Source organism: Excalfactoria chinensis, chromosome 23, assembly GCF_039878825.1.
Source record: "Excalfactoria chinensis isolate bCotChi1 chromosome 23, bCotChi1.hap2, whole genome shotgun sequence".
In the NCBI taxonomy this organism is placed as follows: domain Eukaryota; kingdom Metazoa; phylum Chordata; class Aves; order Galliformes; family Phasianidae; genus Excalfactoria; species Excalfactoria chinensis.
Genome location: NC_092847.1, coordinates 265,489 through 281,861, shown reverse-complemented (window position 1 = coordinate 281,861; position 16,373 = coordinate 265,489). Strand labels below are relative to the sequence as shown.

Sequence of the window (16,373 nt, the reverse complement as noted above, 5' to 3'; positions counted from 1 at the left end):
GAGGGGAAGGGCCGGGCACGGCGCTCGGCCACGAAGCGGAGATGAGACCCGAGCACGCAGAGCCGCTCCCCGCCGCAGCATCGCAGGCAGCCGTGGGTGAGAGCGGATCCCACGCACCGCGCAACAGCCCCGAGATGGGCACGAAGCACCGAGCGGCTCCTCCCGCTGCGCTCCCACCGCGTTCCGAGGGCAGCCGCGGGGACGGAGCGCCGCTGCGCCTTTGGGTCCCGTTCGGCAACGAGAGCCCGCACGGCCTCGCACGTGGCCCCGCACCCGGGCCAAGCAGCGGGGAGATCCCAGAGCCTCCCGGGAGCCGCTTCTCCTGGATCTCCTCATCGCACAACAGCTGTCGCCGGAACGCTCGCCCACGAACCGAACCCCCCCGACTCTGCCTACGCGCCGCACCGATCCCGCGGGCGGACCGGGGGCTGCGGGCGGGGAGGGGAGCCGCACTCACCCAACATCTGGCTGAAGAGCAGCTGCTCCAGGTCGCCCAGCACCGTCACCACCAGCTCGGGGTCCACCTTCAGGTACGCCTTCTCCTCGGCCCCCGCCGCCGCCGGCCCCTTGCCGCCCAGCAGCTCGTCGTCGCATTTGCCTCCCCCTCCTCCTCCTCCTCCTCCTCCGCCCGCCTCGGGGGCTTTGCTGAGCGGCTTCACCTCGGCGTAGGGCCCGCGGGGGATGCGGCTCGGCTTCCCGGCTGCGGGCGGCGGCTTTTGGGGCCCGGCGGGGCGCGGCGATAGCAGGGAGTGCTCGGAGCGGGACAGGCTGCGCGACATGGCGGGCGCCTCGCGGCCACGGGGACCGCCGCCCCCGCCCCGTCCCCCCGCCGCCACCGCGGTGGTCGCCGTCCCTTTGGCCATGTCGTCGCTCCAGCGCGGCTCGTAGAGCTGCCGCTTCTTCTCGGCGTCGGTGAGGAAGGCCAGGTTGGTGAGCGACTTCTGCTTGCGCAGGTTGGAGCCGGCCGGCAGCCGCCCCTCCGCGCTGCTCGCCTTGAACACCCGCAGCTCCGCGCCCCGCGGCCCCCCCGGCGCCGCCGCCGCCGCCTTCGCCCGTTTGGGCATCACCGCGCCGCCGCCGTCGGGGCCCCGCCGGTAGCCGCGCAGCTCCGCCGCGCCCTCCTCGCCCAGCTCCACGTCGGGAAGGCTCTTGAGGTTGCTCCCCAGCATCCCCGCGCTGCAGTCATTTAACCCGCCGGGGGCTGCTGCGGCACCGAGGGCGCGCCGGGAAAAAAGGCAGAGAGAGAAAGAAAGAGGGAGAAAGAGAGAGAGAAAAGAGCGGCGTCAGCGCCCGCCCCACCGGCGGGGAGCGGGGATGGCGGCGGGGGGAGCGGAGCGGAGCGACCCCACCTCGCTGCTCCGCCGCCGGCGGGACACTGCGAACCAGCGGAATGTCACGGGCAAACAAAAAGGGCCCGCCCTCCTCGGGCGCGGGCAGGGGGCGGGGCGCCGGGCGCGCTCCCGTGGAGGGGAGGCGTGGCCGAGCAGGGGCGCGCAAGTGGGGGGGAGGATCGCGAGGCGCTGAGCATCGCGGGGACGCGCAGCGGGGCGCGGGGACGTGCGGGGAACCGCGGGGATGTATGTGGGTGCTGCGCGCTCCGCTGCTGGGGGGGGTGCGGGAAGGCAGCGGGGTGCCGGCAAAGCGTCCCCATGGAGGGGGGAAGCTTCCTCGGTTCGCTCCGACGGGGGCGGGAGGAGCCCCGCAGCAACCCCTGAGCACCGGCACGGCCCGGGGAAAGGAAGGGGGCGAAAAGGAGGGGAACGGGATCTGGTTATCATCGGTTTTCATTAATTATCCGTCCCTGGGGAGGGCTGAATTAAGTCTATTTGGTGACCTCACGCAGGCTGCCATGGCAACCGCCGGGAAATATTGCATTAGAGCACATCGCCGCTGCGGAGATAAGGAGAGGGAGGGCAGCGGCAGAGCCAGCCCCAACCACCCCACCCCCCCCCACACCCCTTCCGGACATTTGGGGTTCAGCCCCACAGCGCTGAGCGGTCCCACCACCACCGGCAGGGAAAGCAAAGCGCGCCCCAATAGGTGCTCTGCACCCAAAGGAGCTGTTGGGTCCCCCCGCTGCACCCCACAGCCTCCCCGCTTTGAGAGCCTTCACCAAGCCATGCAGCTGCTGCTTAAGCACAGGGCCCGTGGAGGAGAATGGAGGGGGCTCGGGTCATTCGGGATTGGCTTCCCCCTGCCAACCGCCCCTCCAGCGAGGCCCATCCGCCCCAAACCTCCCCGAGCCGCGCTCAGAGCCGCCCGTCCCCCATCCGGTGCGGACACGCGGGACCCCCCGGCTGATCCGGGAGCGGCTTTGACCGACTTCTGTCCGCTCGCATCAGCCGCAGCCGCTCCCGCAGCGCCTCGCCCTCAGCTCCAGCCCTCCGCGGAGCACCCGCCATCCTCCGCTCGCTGCCCTGGCAACCGCCGCCCCAGCATCCTTGCGAGCAGCAGCACCCCCACCCCCCCAAAAAACAACCCAGCCCAAAGCAAGCAGTGCAGAGCGGCGGGCTGATGTGCTCAATGGAGACCTCACGTCTGGGCTCAGCGACCCCCCACCCCCACCCCAGAAAATAAAGGGTTCCCCACCGTCCCGTGCCACCCCTCTTGCCCAGCAAAGTGCGAGCAGTTCTGGTGAATGGTTCATTGACAAACGCCGTCGTGAGCGCGGAGCCGACCACGCAGCGGGGGAGAGGGGAGGCGGGGGGGCTCGTCCCCGGCACCGCTCAAGGCGCTCCCACCCGCGGGAGGGTCGGGGAGGGGGGGACGCGCGGTTGCTCAGCGCTGCCGGTGGGGCTGCAGGCGCGGGGAGCTGCCGGTGCCAGGGCCCGGCTGTGAGCTGGCTGCCGGCCGCCTCCTCGGAAATGGGTCATTCCTGGAGCTGCTGGAAAACTAGAAAGAGGAGGAGAGGGAGCCAAGCGGCCGCCGGGCCTCGCGGGGGGCGGCGGGGGTGATCCTGGGCTGCAGAGCACCGGGAGAGCCTGCCCCACGGCAGCCCCACGCGTGCAGGAAGGGTCCTCCATCCCCTCCTCGTGACCTCACTGCGCCTTCTGACCCCACAGGATCACCCTGCACGTGCAGCCAGCACCGTCCTCACTCCAAATCAGGGCTGTCCTCACACTCCCGGCTCTGCTCCCTCCTCCCCATCCTTCTCCTGCTCACTACGTGCTGCGCTTTGGGGATGGATGCTCCCATGCTCTGCACAGCCTCAGCCCCACAGCTGCACCGCATCCAGCCCCGCTCCCAGCTGCCTCCAGCTGCTCCGGGAGGCCCTGCACAAGGCGCTACCAACACAGCCAGCAGCTCCTGCAGCCCCCAGTGCCCCCTCCCCACAGTGCCTGGGCTCCAGCCAGAGCCCACCGCAGGGGTTGAGGGGCACCCAGAGGGCCACAGCTCACCCAAGGGCTGCCTGGTGGCTCCTGGCACCCCGGTGTCACTGTTTGATGACAGTTGGCTCCATGGGATGCACATTGCCCACCCACAGCCCCCAGCAGCACCAAGCTGGCAGCAAGCAAAGCCAAGCACCCACGCAAGCATTGCCCCCAGCAGCGCTGACCCCTATTTGTTGGGGGGGGAACCCCAACACAGCCCCGGGATGGGGTAGGATAAGCTGTGGGCATGGGGCAGTGATCCCATACAGCCCACATGCACAGGACATGGGCAGCCCCCAAGCAGGGGTTGCACAGAACCCCCCCCACACACACCCTGTGCACATGCAGAAGACCCCATGGACTTACTCGTGGCTCTGGATTTGGGGTCAGGCACCTCAGCAGGAGTGGTGTCACATGGGGATGTGGCATTCTGCTCTCTGTCCTCCTGCAGCCTGGGGGCAGAGCAGAGGTGTGAGCAGGGGCTGCAGCCAGTCAGAGACAGCCAGAAATGGGGACCCTCAGAAATGGGGACATGGTGCCTGAGCCTCTCTGGGGACCCTGAGAACACCATTCCCATGGGGTTGGGGTCCCCAGGGTGTCACATTCCATTCAGCTTTACCCTTGTCCCACTCCACACTCCCGTGGGTGCCCACAGACACCCAACTGGGGCATCCCCAACCCCGATCCCTCCAGCCCCACTGATCCAGTGATGCATCCCATGCCATGCCCACAGGCCTCCCCCATCCCCACCCATACCCCTCATTGCTCACCGGTACTGGAATGGGGCGACAGTGGCTGTCACAGGGCGACTCTGCGGGGAGGTTGAGGAGAAGCTGATGACCCCTGACCCAAACATGGGGCTCCTGCTCATAAGGCTGGTGTTGGGCCCATCCTCCACGGCCATCCCAAGGGGACGGTGGGCCACAGGCCCCCTTAAGCTGCACTCCACCCGGCTGCCCCCCAGCCCTTTCCCGGGGAGCACTGGGGCTCTCTGCCCCCCATGGGGGTTTACACCTGGGCTCTCAGTTGCCTCATGGCCTGAAGCTTTGGGCCTGGGTTTGAGGCTTTTGGGGCCGGGGGGTGCTGCCGGCCGTGGGGATGTGGCCCGATGGGATGCAGGGGGGGCCGGGGAGCTGTGTCGGGTTGTGGGGGCTGCAGCAGGTGGTTTGTTGGGGGTCGTGGATCGTGGCACCGGGATGGCGGAGGTGAAGTGGCCACGGGCAGTTGGGGCCAAGTTGGCCGTCCCATTCATCCTGGTGAGGCAGCTCCAGGAAGGCACTGCGGAGGGAGAGGAGAGTGAAGGAGCTGAACTGGGGCATGGTGACATGGCCCCTCCAGGGCCCCATTTACAGCCACAGCTAGGGAAGCTCTGTCCCTGTGTCCCCATGCCCCCACACAGGCAGAGACCCCTGCAGGGACCCTTCTTGGCCACCCAGCGCCATTCACTGGACCCCAAAACCACCCGAGCCCACTTCTCAGTCCTGCAAAACCATCTGGGCTGCAAATCAGGGGGAAAAAAAATCCCCAAACAAATCTGCAGGGACAGAGGGGGCACAGCTGGACATACAGAGACATGCTGGGGAGGGCACCCAGGTGCTGCTCTGCACCACGAAGGCTTTGCCTGGGGCCAGAGCAGTGAGAACAGGCACAGCTTTGTGCTGATGGATGGCTGTGGGGCACACACAGCCCGCTCTGTTCATGGCCTGGCCGCAGCCTGACGGCTCTCAGGGCACTCAGCACTGGGGCTGTGATGCATCTCTATGGATTTTTTCGACCTATTTGGTCAGGTTGGATTTCCCTCACGTGGACGCATCACACGCCCCAGGGCAGCCAGCCCATTGCTCAGCCAGGTGTGATCCTTCTGCCCCAGGATGTCACACCGTGGGACCCTCAGATGGGGCCAAGGATGCTCGTGGGTCCGGGGATGCCACGTGAGCACCATGCACCAAGCTGGACTCAGGAGGAGCCTTCCTCTGTAAGCAGCCTACCGCTAATCACCCATTATTTTATTAGTGAGCACAAATTAAAGTCATCCCTAGGAGATGCAGCACTTTCCCATTCCGAGCAAGCCATTAACTTGCCACCAACTTAATTCCTACCCGCAGGCAGCGCTGCCTGGGGTGCAGAGGGTCCCCTCTGTGCCACATCATCACGTTGTGTCACCACGCAGGTTACAGCCTGACCTACATAGAGGCACTCCCCACTGCAGCAGCTCCTTTCAATTAGCTCCCAAGGGAAGCGACTTTCTCCTAATGAAAATGAGATGCCGGTGCTGCGGGCTCAGCACACTCGATGATAGAGCACCAAAACATGGGGTGGGCTTGGGGTGCTGTCCCTGGGGGGGTGCTCCCCCCATTGCTGCAGGTCCGGAGCACTGAGCTCCATGTTGCCATGAAGCACAGAGCACTGAACCCAAGGACGGGGCAGCTGCCCATGGTTTGGGTGAGGGCAGTCCATAGGGGTGGGTGTCTGCACCAAAGTGAAACAAAGCAGCCTTGGCTGAGCCGTGTCCTTCATCCCAGGATAAATGTAAACCAGCGCAGCCCCGGAGGCACATCTCTTTCAAAGAGGCATCTGTTGTGCTCGGGGCTGCAGCTACTCGCTTGGAATAGAGTCAAAACTCACCTCACACCTGTGGTTTCGGCAAGCAGAAAGGAACAGCCAGACCTGGAGGCTGAGCCCTGGGTTGAGTCCCCGTGGCAAAGCTTGGGGGGCACTCAGCTCAGCTCAGCTCAGCCCTGCAGCAGGACTCTGAGCACAGGCACACTGGGATGCAAAAAAGCACAGACTTCCACCTCTGATGGTGCTTCGCTGCCACTCTGTGCCTCAGTTTCCCCACCCTCAGTGAACCTACAGCTCCGGGTGTCTCCAGGACGTCCCATGGGATCACAGGCGACGGCAGCCTCCAGTTTGAACCAGCTGATGGGAGGCAGCGGCCGTGCAGATTGCACACCATCACCATCAATCCCCCGAGTCCTCCCAGCAGGGTGAGGGGAATCCTCCTATGCCGACATTTGCAGCCCGGCTCAGACAGGTCAGGCAGGGATCCCCCCAAAGCCCCTCCATGCAGGATCCGACCCCGTGCTGCCTTTGGGGCTGGCGCTGCTCCAATGCAACCTCCTGCCCGGCACGCTCAGGAAGGATGACAAAGAAAAGGCTCCTTGTGACACAAGGGACATAAAACTCTCCTAAGAGAAACAGAGGGCAGCGAGGAGAGAAAGGAGCCTTCAGAGGGGAACAAACCACCGATTCAGCCTCCAGCCCCTGCGTTGCAGCCGGGACCTGGCCTGCCCCCAGCTGGGTGTCACCACGTGGGACACTGCACCCCTGGGCACTGCCCTGGTGTAGGCTCAGAGTGGGGTTTGGGGCTCAAAGCATGGCTGGGGTGAGAGCAGTGAGCACTGAGCGGTGTGAGCCAATGACACAGAACATGGGACCCTGCAGAGCTGCAGACATGCATGCAATGCAATGCCAGTGGGCAGCAGCGGGGTGCCCAGCATCAAGCTTTTGGGGCAGCTTCAGTTCCTGTGGGGCTGCTGGGTGAAGGGCTGCGGGCTGGTGGAACAGCCGGGTGTCGGAGCAGCAATGGTTGCAGAACCACAGCACTAATCCCTGCTTCAGCCACTCCACGGCAATCCCATTAGGCACTAAGCCCGCTTTAATAACACCGTGCTGTTAGCAAAGCTCGGCCCTCCTCTGGACAGGCTCCAGGGGTCCGGCAGGAGAAACTATTCTGCCACGGCTGGGCTGGGTGAAAGCTCTGCAGGTCAGCCCGGTACCGGCCACGTGTTGGCCGCTCCTTCCCGAAGCCGCTCCACGCGATACCATCCTCGGTCATGTTTGCAGGGCTCGCAGTGCCCTGAGTTGTGACCCGAGGAGCTCCGCGCGTCCCCGCGGCCGTTCAGGACCCGCCGCCGCTGGACAGCTCCGGTCCCGCCCCGCCGGACCCCTCCCGGTACCGGTTCCACCCACGCGCGTTCTGGGTCTGCTCCGTGATGGGCACCGCGTCCCCGTAGGGACCGACCGGACGGACGGAGCGCAGCCGGGAGCGGCCGAAAGCCAACAGCTGCAGATGGGACGGGGGACACCTGGAGGGTCGGTCTCGGCCCGGGAAGCTCCTGGAGCGCGTCGGTCCTCCTGAGCTGGAGCAGATGGCGCAGCTCCCGGACCTGCGTTCGCCCCCCCGGGCACAACGCTGCCGGACGGAAGCGGCCCCTCCGGGCTCGGCCCAAAACCGGGAGGTTCCCGGCGCTGTCCGTGCGGAGCGGCGCGGGGGGACGCAGCTGTGCGGAGCGCATTAAGCGGGAGGATGCGACGTGTTGGACGCGTGCGGTGGGACAGCTGCGCCCGCTCATCTGCGCAGCCTTCTGCTCTGTGGGATGGGCCAACTAAAGGTGGTGTTTTTTCCCCCTTCAGGACGTGCTGAGGGTTGGGGAAGCGCTGCAGGGTAAGCTGGGAAAACAGGAAAGGATTCAGCATAACGTGCCCCAAAGGAGCAGCGCTACCCGGGCACACAGCGCGGGATCTCCCACCACGGTCTCTCATACGTGCAGCTCTTGCAGCAAAGAACTGCCCGAGACCCCCACATGTGCCGCGGTCCCTTTGAGGGGAGCCCAGCCACCACCGAACCCCTCATCCCCAGTGCTGGGCTTCCTGGGATGGACGTCTGCAGCAGAAAGCAAAAGCCCTGGGGAGTCCTTAATGGGATGAATGGATTTTCCAGTGAGCTGCAAAGCTGCAGTTGCTGCGAGCGCGGCGCAAAACACCTCGTTATGCCGGTATTAATGAGGGCTTTGCGGCGTTTGCTGTTTGCAGTGCAAGGAGCCAGACTGCCGGCCCGGCTTCAGACTGATCGCTGCAACGCAGCCGGGTGCGAGCAGCATTTCTGGGCTCCATTAGCATCCCCACAGGGCAGTGCTCTGCGTGTGGTTGTAATGGAAAAAGCTCCCCCAGCCCCGCGCTGCTCCACTCCCTGCACCCTCACATCCAAAATGAATCCTTCGTGCTCAAAGGGATGCAGCTGATGGAGCGATCGCGGGTCCAACATCACCAGGAGGAATTTGAGCTTTCCTGGAGGAGAACCTGAGCATCCCCTGGGCATCCCCCGAGCACCCCCACGGAGGAGGGCAGTTCCCCAGCTTTCCCCCCTCTGTGGCACGGACATGTCCTCTAGAAAGGGAAAGAAAAGCGAGGAAAACCGAAGGGTAGAGATGGGCCGGGGGGGGTGGGATGGGATGGGAGGAGAAGCCGGGAATCATCGCATAGCAGCGATCTGGGGGAGCTTCCGCCGCCCGCTGCCCCGCTTTGCTGCCGGAGGTGACGCGGAGCGGCTGCATCCGCACCGACCCTCCAATGTCCGCTGGAGCCCAGGATGAGGACGGAGATGATCGCAACCCCATAAGGGCGGCAGCGCCCCGGGACACCACGAGCCCGAAAGCCAACCCTGCAGTGCCCGCAGTCACAGCGCCGGGTCAGGATGCGGCCGCGGTGGAGGTGCGGGGGAAAACTGCCGTGGGAATGAGGAAACTGCAGCCAGGGCTGAGGAATGCAGGGAGCCACAGCGCCGTCCTGCAGAGCCCCTCTCCTCCGAGCAGCCCCAAACCCAGGGTTCAACCCGGCTGTGCCCACACGGCCGTGGCACCACCCTGAGCCTGTGCTGCGGCCCCCAAAGCCCTTGCTCAGGCACACAAAGCTCATTAGAGGCCACCTGTTAATGAGTAAGGCTTGGGGCCCTCCCTCAGCCCCAGGGAGCAGTCGGAGAGGCTGGGACAGGCTCATGTCCCACTGTGAGCATTCAAAGTATTGGGCTGTGTCAAAGACCGAGGGACAACTGTCCTAGCGCTGGCTCTTGGGTCCCGCAAGACGGATGTGGCAGAGGCTGCCAGGATGGTGGCAGCTCCGGGTGGGATCACAGCTCCACCTGGTGCCGGGGCTGCTCCCTGCTGTGCTGGGTGGGAGCCGGGGGGCACCTGGCCCTGGTCCCGTTTGTCCCCTGCAGGGCCCAGCCCCGCTCCAGCTCAGGGCCGGAAACACCTTTTTCCTGTCCCTGGGCTGCAGCGTGGGGCTCTCGGCAGGAAAAGCCTCCCCACGGCTATTAATAACCTGCCAGCCCCCCATCTCCATCCTCATTTCTATCCCCACTCCAATCCCTGCTCCCTCCCGAAGCCCCGAGACTCACCTGGGACCCCCCCAGCACAGGAGGAGGCCCAGATCCTGGGTACTTCATTCCCCGATCCCAAACTGCTTTTGGGGTGCAGTCCCAGCATCACTCACTCACCCACCCCCAGCCCCCAGCCCGCCCCCAACCCCCGCAGCAGCCGGCAGTGCCGGGGGGAGCCCGGAGCCGCCCTACGCCCCCCAAAGCATCCCCGGGCCGTGTCGGATGGGGAGCGATGCCCACAGAGCACAGAGGGAAGCTGAGGCAGGGACAAGGAGGTCGGTGAGCCCGAGGCTGCGTCTCTCTCGGGACATCCCATTAGCCGGGAACCGGGACAAGCAATGGGGACAGCAGGCGGAATGTCGCCCCATTGCTGGCAACGCGCGTACCCACGTCCCACGCCGCTGCCCAGCGGAGCCCCCCCGCAGCCGCAGCGGCACACCCAGCCTGGCGCGGGCTGCTGGCTTCCCTCCCGCCTGGATTTTTCCGAGGTGAGACCCAGGAGAGCGGCGGTATCGCTGCACACCCGCCTGGGTCCTGCGCTGCGCATCCCGGCACGGGAGCGCGTTCCGGAGGCGCGGAGCCGCGCACGGGGTCCCCCTAAAAACTCCCCCGGACTCCCCGGTGCCGCCACCAAGTCCCCTCCGCCCCCCGCCCCCAGCCCAGCGGGACGCGGCCGGGAGCAGCGACCGTCACCTCGCTGTCCCACACCACGAAGCTCCGGGCTCTGCGGGGCACCTTCCCGAGTGCGGGTCGGCCGTGAGAACCCCGAGCTGCTCACCCCGCTACGGCGTCCCACCGCGGGCAGCCCCGGGCCTCAGTTTCCCCATCGCTTCCCGCAGTTCCACGGGACGATCCCCGGGATGGGGTCGGGGGACACCTCGGACGACTCCCCGGACGACACCCTTCCCGCAGCACCGTCCCGGCCGCGCTGCTCACGCTGCGGGACACGCGTGGGGACACATGGAGAGGCAGCCCCGAGTTCCCAGCGGGACGTTCCCCCCGTTCCCTCCGCCCCCCACTCACCGCCGCTCCGCTCAGCACCGCGGCCGCATCCCGGTACCGCCGCTCCCGGTGCCGCTTCCTCAATGGCAGCGGCGAATTGAAGCGGGCGCCGGGCTTCGGGGAGCGGGGCGGAGTCGCGCAGAGGCCCGTCCCCCCCCCCCCCTCTCCGCCCCCCTTCAGCCCGCCCCCCGCAGTGCCAAAGGGCCGCGAACGCGCGTGGAGCAGCACGGCCGTGGGGGCGGCGGAAAACCCCACGAGACCCCCGGCGCGCACCGCCCCGCCGACCCACGCAATCCCCGCCCCCTCCCCGCCTCCCCCCCGGGCGGTTCCGGAGGGCGGCAGCGATCGGCAATGGCGGCGCTGGGGGCGGCCCGGGACGCGGCCACGGCCACGGGTGGCGGCGCGGCGCCGTTCGCGTTGCGGCACCTGCACTTATCGCTGCGCGTGGATTTCGTGGCCGCGGGTGCGGGGCGGCTGCGCGGGGCCGCCAGGTTGGAGCTGCGCTGCGTGCGCGCCGGGAGCAGAGAGCTGGTGTTGGACGCGCACAGCGCGATGTCCGTGCAACGAGCGCGGCTGCTGCCGCCCGGCGGGGCCGGAGAAAAGGAAGGGGAAGGGCAGGAGCTGCGCTTCCAGAGCCGCCCGTTCGCCAGCTACGGCACCGCGCTGCACGTTGAGTTGCCCGAAGAGCCGCGGCCCGGAGAGCTGCTGGTCGTGAGGATCGACTACGAGACGGGAGAAGGGCCCGGGGTGAGCGGCGGGATACGTGGAGCCGGGGACGTGGGGGGACACGTGGAGGTGGGGCGGTGGGACGTGAGAGCACGTGGACGCCGGGACGCGAGGACGCTGGAAGTGGGGACTTGTGGACCCGAGGGCTCGGGGCGGTGGGGATCCCACGCCGTCTTTCACCTGCAGCAGGTGCCGTCCAGAGTCCACGCAGCCCGCTCTGGGCTGGGCTCACACCGGGCTGCTCCCAGCCCCGCATCCCTCTGGCAGAGGGGACTGAGCTGTGGGGACAGCGAACCCGCAGCTCACCGCCTGTTGTTCCGCCTGTGCCGCAGATGTCCTGGCTGGACTCCTCCCAAACGGCCCAGAAGGAGAAACCTTTCCTCTATACCTCTGGCTTCCCTGTGCTCAACAGATCCTTCTTCCCTGGCTTCCACACCCCTGCCATGAAGAGCACCTACTCGGCACAGCTCCAGGTAACGCCGCGCTGCTCACTACGTCTCTTGTCTCTTGCCAGGTGTGCTGGCTCACCCCGGAGCAGACCGCGGGGAAGCAGAAGCCCTATATGTACACTCAAGGCCAGGCCGTGCTGAATAGATCCTTTTTCCCTGGCTTTGACACTCCAGCAGTTAAATGCACATATTCAGCCACAGTGCAGGTAAGCAGGAGGGACGCGGGGTGCAACCCCAGAACCTTCCTGGAGCTTTTATAGGGTGCAGCTGTGCTCTGTAAGTGCTGGAGAGGAGGGGCAGGAGGCTGCTGTCCTCATAGGGTGCCCTCAGGGCTGGAGCAGAGCTCCCAAAGGGTGAGGCACAAGGTGAAGCCCCATGGATCAGTGCCTGGGGTGAACCTGGTTGTGTAAGGATGGGTTCTGCAGGGTTGGCATCCCCTGCCCACCCCTCATCCCTGCTGTGCCCACGTCCTGCGGTGTGCTCTGACGGAGCCTTGGTCATGTTGTCCCCAAGGCTGCAGTGCAGGAGGGATGACTGTGAGCAGCCCAGGCTCAGCTCAGGGGACTCATTGCGGTGTCCCCATCCAGGCTGGCTGAAACCCCACTCTGTGCCATGCAGATCTGACGGGCCTTTTGGTGACGTTTGCAGGTCCCCGAGGGTTTCACGGCCGTGATGAGCGCCACAACCTGGGAGAAGCAGAAAGATAACACCTTTGTCTTCAAGATGGAGCACCCCATCCCCTCGTACCTGATTGCCCTGGCTGTGGGGGACATCGTGTCTGCTGAGGTTGGCCCGAGGTGAGTGCTCACAGCTGGGACCCGATGTTAAGGCACAGCTGAGGGAGCTGCTGCTCTGCTGGGAGTCCCTGCTTGTTTCTGCCCCAAAGGTCCCTTCCCCCCACCGGCTGTGGGGGCTGCAGGCTGGTACAGCGACCACACGAAAGCCCTTTGGCACTGAGACTGGGAAGGAGGCTGCAGCAGTTGGACTCTCCTTAGCTTTATCACCAGGCTTTCATGTTGTCGCTGCATAAACACGTGCGGTCGCTGCTTGGTGAAGCAATAGGGTGAAAGTCTGCTGGTGGTTCAGTTGCAGGAGGTCTGTCCTCTGTGAGCCGTTTGCCCGACAGGGGCTGTCCCTGTCACACCGTCACTGTGCTGCTCCACAGGGCCATATGTCACAGCCAGCACCCCACACTTGGTCTGAGCTCTCCTGGTCTCTGCAGGAGCCGAGTCTGGGCCGAGCCCTGCCTGATTGAGGCTGCCAAGAAGGAATACGATGGGGTGATCGAGGAGTTCCTGGCTGTGGGCGAGAAGCTCTTTGGGCCCTATGTTTGGGGCAGGTAGGTAGGATGGGTGCCATTCCTTGCAGCCAGGGAGGGAGCGCCTTGCAGCTTTAGGTCAGGGCTGCAGGAAGAGCTGGGTCTGTCCTGAGCTGCCTCCCCTCCCCAGGTACGACGTGCTGTTCATGCCGCCCTCCTTCCCCTTTGGTGGGATGGAGAACCCCTGCATCACCTTCGTCACCCCCTGCCTGCTGGCCGGGGACCGTTCCCTGGTGGACGTCATCATCCATGAGATCTCCCACAGCTGGTTTGGCAACCTGGTCACCAACGCCACCTGGGGCGAGTTCTGGCTCAATGAAGGCTTCACCATGTATGCCCAGAGGCGCATTTCCACCGAGATCTATGGTGCGTGGCCCTATGCAGGGCTCTGCGGGTCCCCTTCACAACCAGCCTCATCCTGAGGTGCAAATGGAGCTGCCGAGTCCATTTCAGGGACACAGAGCCCTGCGTGGGCACTGCCTGCTCCACTGTTGCTTTGCCCTCCCAGCTCCTGGCAGCAATACCCTCTCGCCAACCCATTGCCGTGCCTCTCACCCTTCATCCACATCCCATCATCCAGCTATGGGGCAAAATAACAGTGCTCCCCCCACACACAGCAGCACGTGCTGCGCTTTCCTCACCCCACATGTGGGTCAGGGGCTCCAAGCACTCCTCCTCCATTGCAGGTTCAGCATACACCTGCCTGGAGGCTGCGACGGGTCGGGCCCTGCTGCGCCAGCACATGGACACCACTGGGGAGGAGCACCCACTGAACAAACTGCGGGTGGTGATCGAGCCAGGTGTCAACCCAGACGACACATACAACGAGACCCCCTATGAGAAGGGCTTCTGCTTCGTCAGCTACCTGGCACACCTGGTGGGGGACCAGGGCAAGTTCGACTCCTTCCTGCAGGTCGGGGCAGCGCTGTGCTGGGGGTGCAGCAGGGCTGTGTGTGGCAGCAGGCAGTGGGGCTGTGCCGGGGAGGCAGTGATTGCAGGGCATGGCCCACCCTTGTCCATTCCCACAGGCCTACGTGGAGCACTTCAAGTTCCAGAGCATCACAGCAGACGATGCCCTCAATTTCTTCCTGGAGTTCTTCCCCGAGCTGAAGAAGCAAGGCGTGGAGTCGCGTCCAGGTGAGCGCAGGGCACACAGCAGCCGGGGGCTCACAGCCACCTGCCATTCAAACACAGTGAGCTTGGCTTTGTGGCTCCCAGCACTTCGGCTTCCATCCCAGCACTTGGTCTTACTGCAGACTGGAGTTGGGGCTCAGCTCTGCTCAGTGCTTCCCAGCAGGAGTTTCTTGTGCCTGGCTGCAAACCCAGCCTTAGGCAGCGGCTGGGAGGAGGTGTGGGACACCAGGAGCCCCCCCAGCGCTCCTCCCCGCACCGCTCTGCAGGTCTGGAGTTCAATCGCTGGCTCAACACGCCGGGCTGGCCGCCCTTCCTGCCCGACCTGTCCCCGGGGCAGCAGCTGATGAAGCCAGCAGATGAACTAGCGGAGCTGTGGGCATCTGACAGCTTGAAGATGGAGGAGATCGAAGCCGTGGACATCTCGGCCTGGATGACGTACCAGCTGGTTTACTTCCTGGATCGGATCCTGCAGAAGTCGCCCCTGCCCGATGGTGAGGCTGCCTGCAGGGCTCCAATGCTCGGGGATGCTTTGGACCCTGCTGTGCTCCAGCTCCGTTGCCCCTCTCTGCACAGCTCCAGTGCTCAGTGTCCTTCTTGCTGCCCTCGCAGTGTGTGTGTGTGTGGGGGGGGGGGGGGGGTCTTTCCTTCTGGCCCCATGGGAGCAGAGCTGATGGCTCTCTCTCACAGGCAACGTGGAGAGGCTGAGCGCGATGTACCCAAAGATCTCCAAGGCCCAGAACGCGGAGCTGCAGCTGCGCTGGTGCCAAATTATCCTCAGGAACAACCACGAGCCCGAGTACAGCAAGGTGAAAGCATTCCTGCACAGCCAGGTGTGTGCTGGGGACAGTCGTTGGGCATTTCTGCACCTCCTGCCCCATGTTTTGGGGGTGCAGGGCTGTGCCCCAACCACCGCTGTGTCCTGCAGGGGAAGCAGAAATACACGCTGCCGCTGTACCGCGCCATGTGGGGCGGCTCGGAGGCTGCCCGTGTGTTGGCCATGGAGACGTTCTCAGCCACAGCCCCCCAGCTGCACATCAACGTCCGCAACTACGTCAAGAAGATCCTGGGCTTGGAGGGGAGCGACTGACTGCGCCCGCAGCCCCATCCCTGCCCTCCTGCTGCAGGCTGCCGAGCTCTCCCTGCACGTTTTCTTATTAAACTCGGCTGTTTTTATCACTGTGTGCTCCTGCTCTTCTCAGCAAGCTTCAGCGTCAAGTCCCGCTATTCCTGGCTGTGCTGCTCTGCCAGGGCCTGGTGATACCTGCACCCTGTGAGCTCACAGCCCCGACCTGCACCCACCTGGGGCTGGATGTGCCCTGCAGGACCCCCAGCATAGCAGGGATGGGTGCTGGAGCACTAAGAATGGTCCTGGCTTCAGCCCCTCCCAAGCACGGCAAAGGATGATATGGGGATCATTACCTGCAGGGCTCGGGGTGGGCACAGATAAACCCTGAGCCCTGCATGTCTTTCTCCACCTGCATCTCACCATGGCTGGGGCTCCATTTGGGACTGGGGAGGGCACAGTGTGCCCTGAGTGGGACAGGGCCATTCAGTAGTGATGCCCCACAGCTGTAGGGCTCAGGGATGCAGCCAGCAGCAGAACATCCCCCCAGCCTGGCACTTACAGCCGTTCCCTGCATTAAGACATTTCTGAGCAGCAGCATAATGGAAGTGGGGCTCTGTCCCATCCGCAGCCTAATGGGCTTTTAGAGAGAAGCCTTCCATCAGGAGGAAAACCTGCTTTGGTGAGCAGCCAGGCACTAACAGCAAACCACACAGCGAGGGGCAGCAAACCCACACTGACACAAACATGGTGCCACATGGCGAGCTGGAGCCATTTTGCTGGGATAAATCCCACAGAGGATGGAAAAGATGCAAGTCAAACATGACCGGAGGGCTACAAAGAGCCAGCGTGGCCTACATACAGGAGCAAAGTAGGCAGCCATGCTGCTAATTGGTCCTCATCAAGGGCAAGGAACAGAACATGCTTCCCAGTGCCAAAATCCAATACAAAGCCACCCATGTCAGCACCACAACCCCGGCACCAGGACTAAAGCCAACGCCACCTGTGACACAAAGACAGCTGCAGTGCCCAGCACCAAGTGTGCACAGACTGCACGTGCCAGCACTGCTGTGCTCAGGAATACATCCCAGATAGTTACAGCCATCAGGTTGTTACTGCATGGCTGAGGTCACCCGGCTCTTCCTTACCT

At 64.8% G+C, this 16,373-nt stretch overlaps 3 protein-coding genes across 6 annotated transcripts in view; 1 reads left to right on the top strand and 2 right to left on the bottom strand.

Moving 5' to 3' along the window:
• NAV1 (neuron navigator 1) overlaps positions 1–2,527 on the bottom strand; it is a 38,428-nt gene extending 35,901 nt beyond the window's left edge. The window contains exon 1 of one of the 2 annotated variants that reach the window (XM_072356272.1): positions 458–2,527. In XM_072356272.1, coding sequence (XP_072212373.1) covers positions 458–1,169 — 712 coding nt within the window. In that variant the 5' untranslated portion in view covers positions 1,170–2,527. The remainder of the gene's footprint in view (positions 1–457) is intronic. The other variant, XM_072356271.1, reaches the window with a different exon arrangement.
• Positions 514–15,334, top strand: RNPEP (arginyl aminopeptidase). Of its 3 annotated transcripts, none has more exons than XM_072356275.1 (10): positions 514–530; positions 11,592–11,732; positions 12,357–12,505; positions 12,931–13,047; positions 13,157–13,392; positions 13,713–13,939; positions 14,055–14,163; positions 14,427–14,651; positions 14,848–14,990; positions 15,086–15,334. In XM_072356275.1, the coding sequence occupies exons 2-10, from the start codon at positions 11,592–11,594 to the stop codon at positions 15,245–15,247; spliced, it is 1,509 nt and encodes a 502-aa protein (XP_072212376.1). In that variant the 5' UTR covers positions 514–530; the 3' UTR covers positions 15,248–15,334. The 3 variants fall into 3 exon arrangements, with proteins under 3 accessions (XP_072212376.1, XP_072212374.1, XP_072212375.1); XM_072356273.1 differs by lacking the exons at positions 514–530; positions 11,592–11,732 and adding exons at positions 10,736–11,280; positions 11,774–11,914; XM_072356274.1 differs by lacking the exon at positions 514–530 and adding an exon at positions 10,736–11,280.
• LOC140262108 (uncharacterized) lies at positions 2,797–4,777 on the bottom strand. Its single transcript, XM_072356276.1, has 3 exons — positions 4,142–4,777; positions 3,738–3,823; positions 2,797–2,892 (listed from the first exon to the last, which is right to left on the bottom strand). The coding sequence occupies exons 1-3, from the start codon at positions 4,756–4,758 to the stop codon at positions 2,870–2,872; spliced, it is 726 nt and encodes a 241-aa protein (XP_072212377.1). The 5' UTR covers positions 4,759–4,777; the 3' UTR covers positions 2,797–2,869.
• Positions 15,335–16,373: the final 1,039 nt, after the last annotated feature.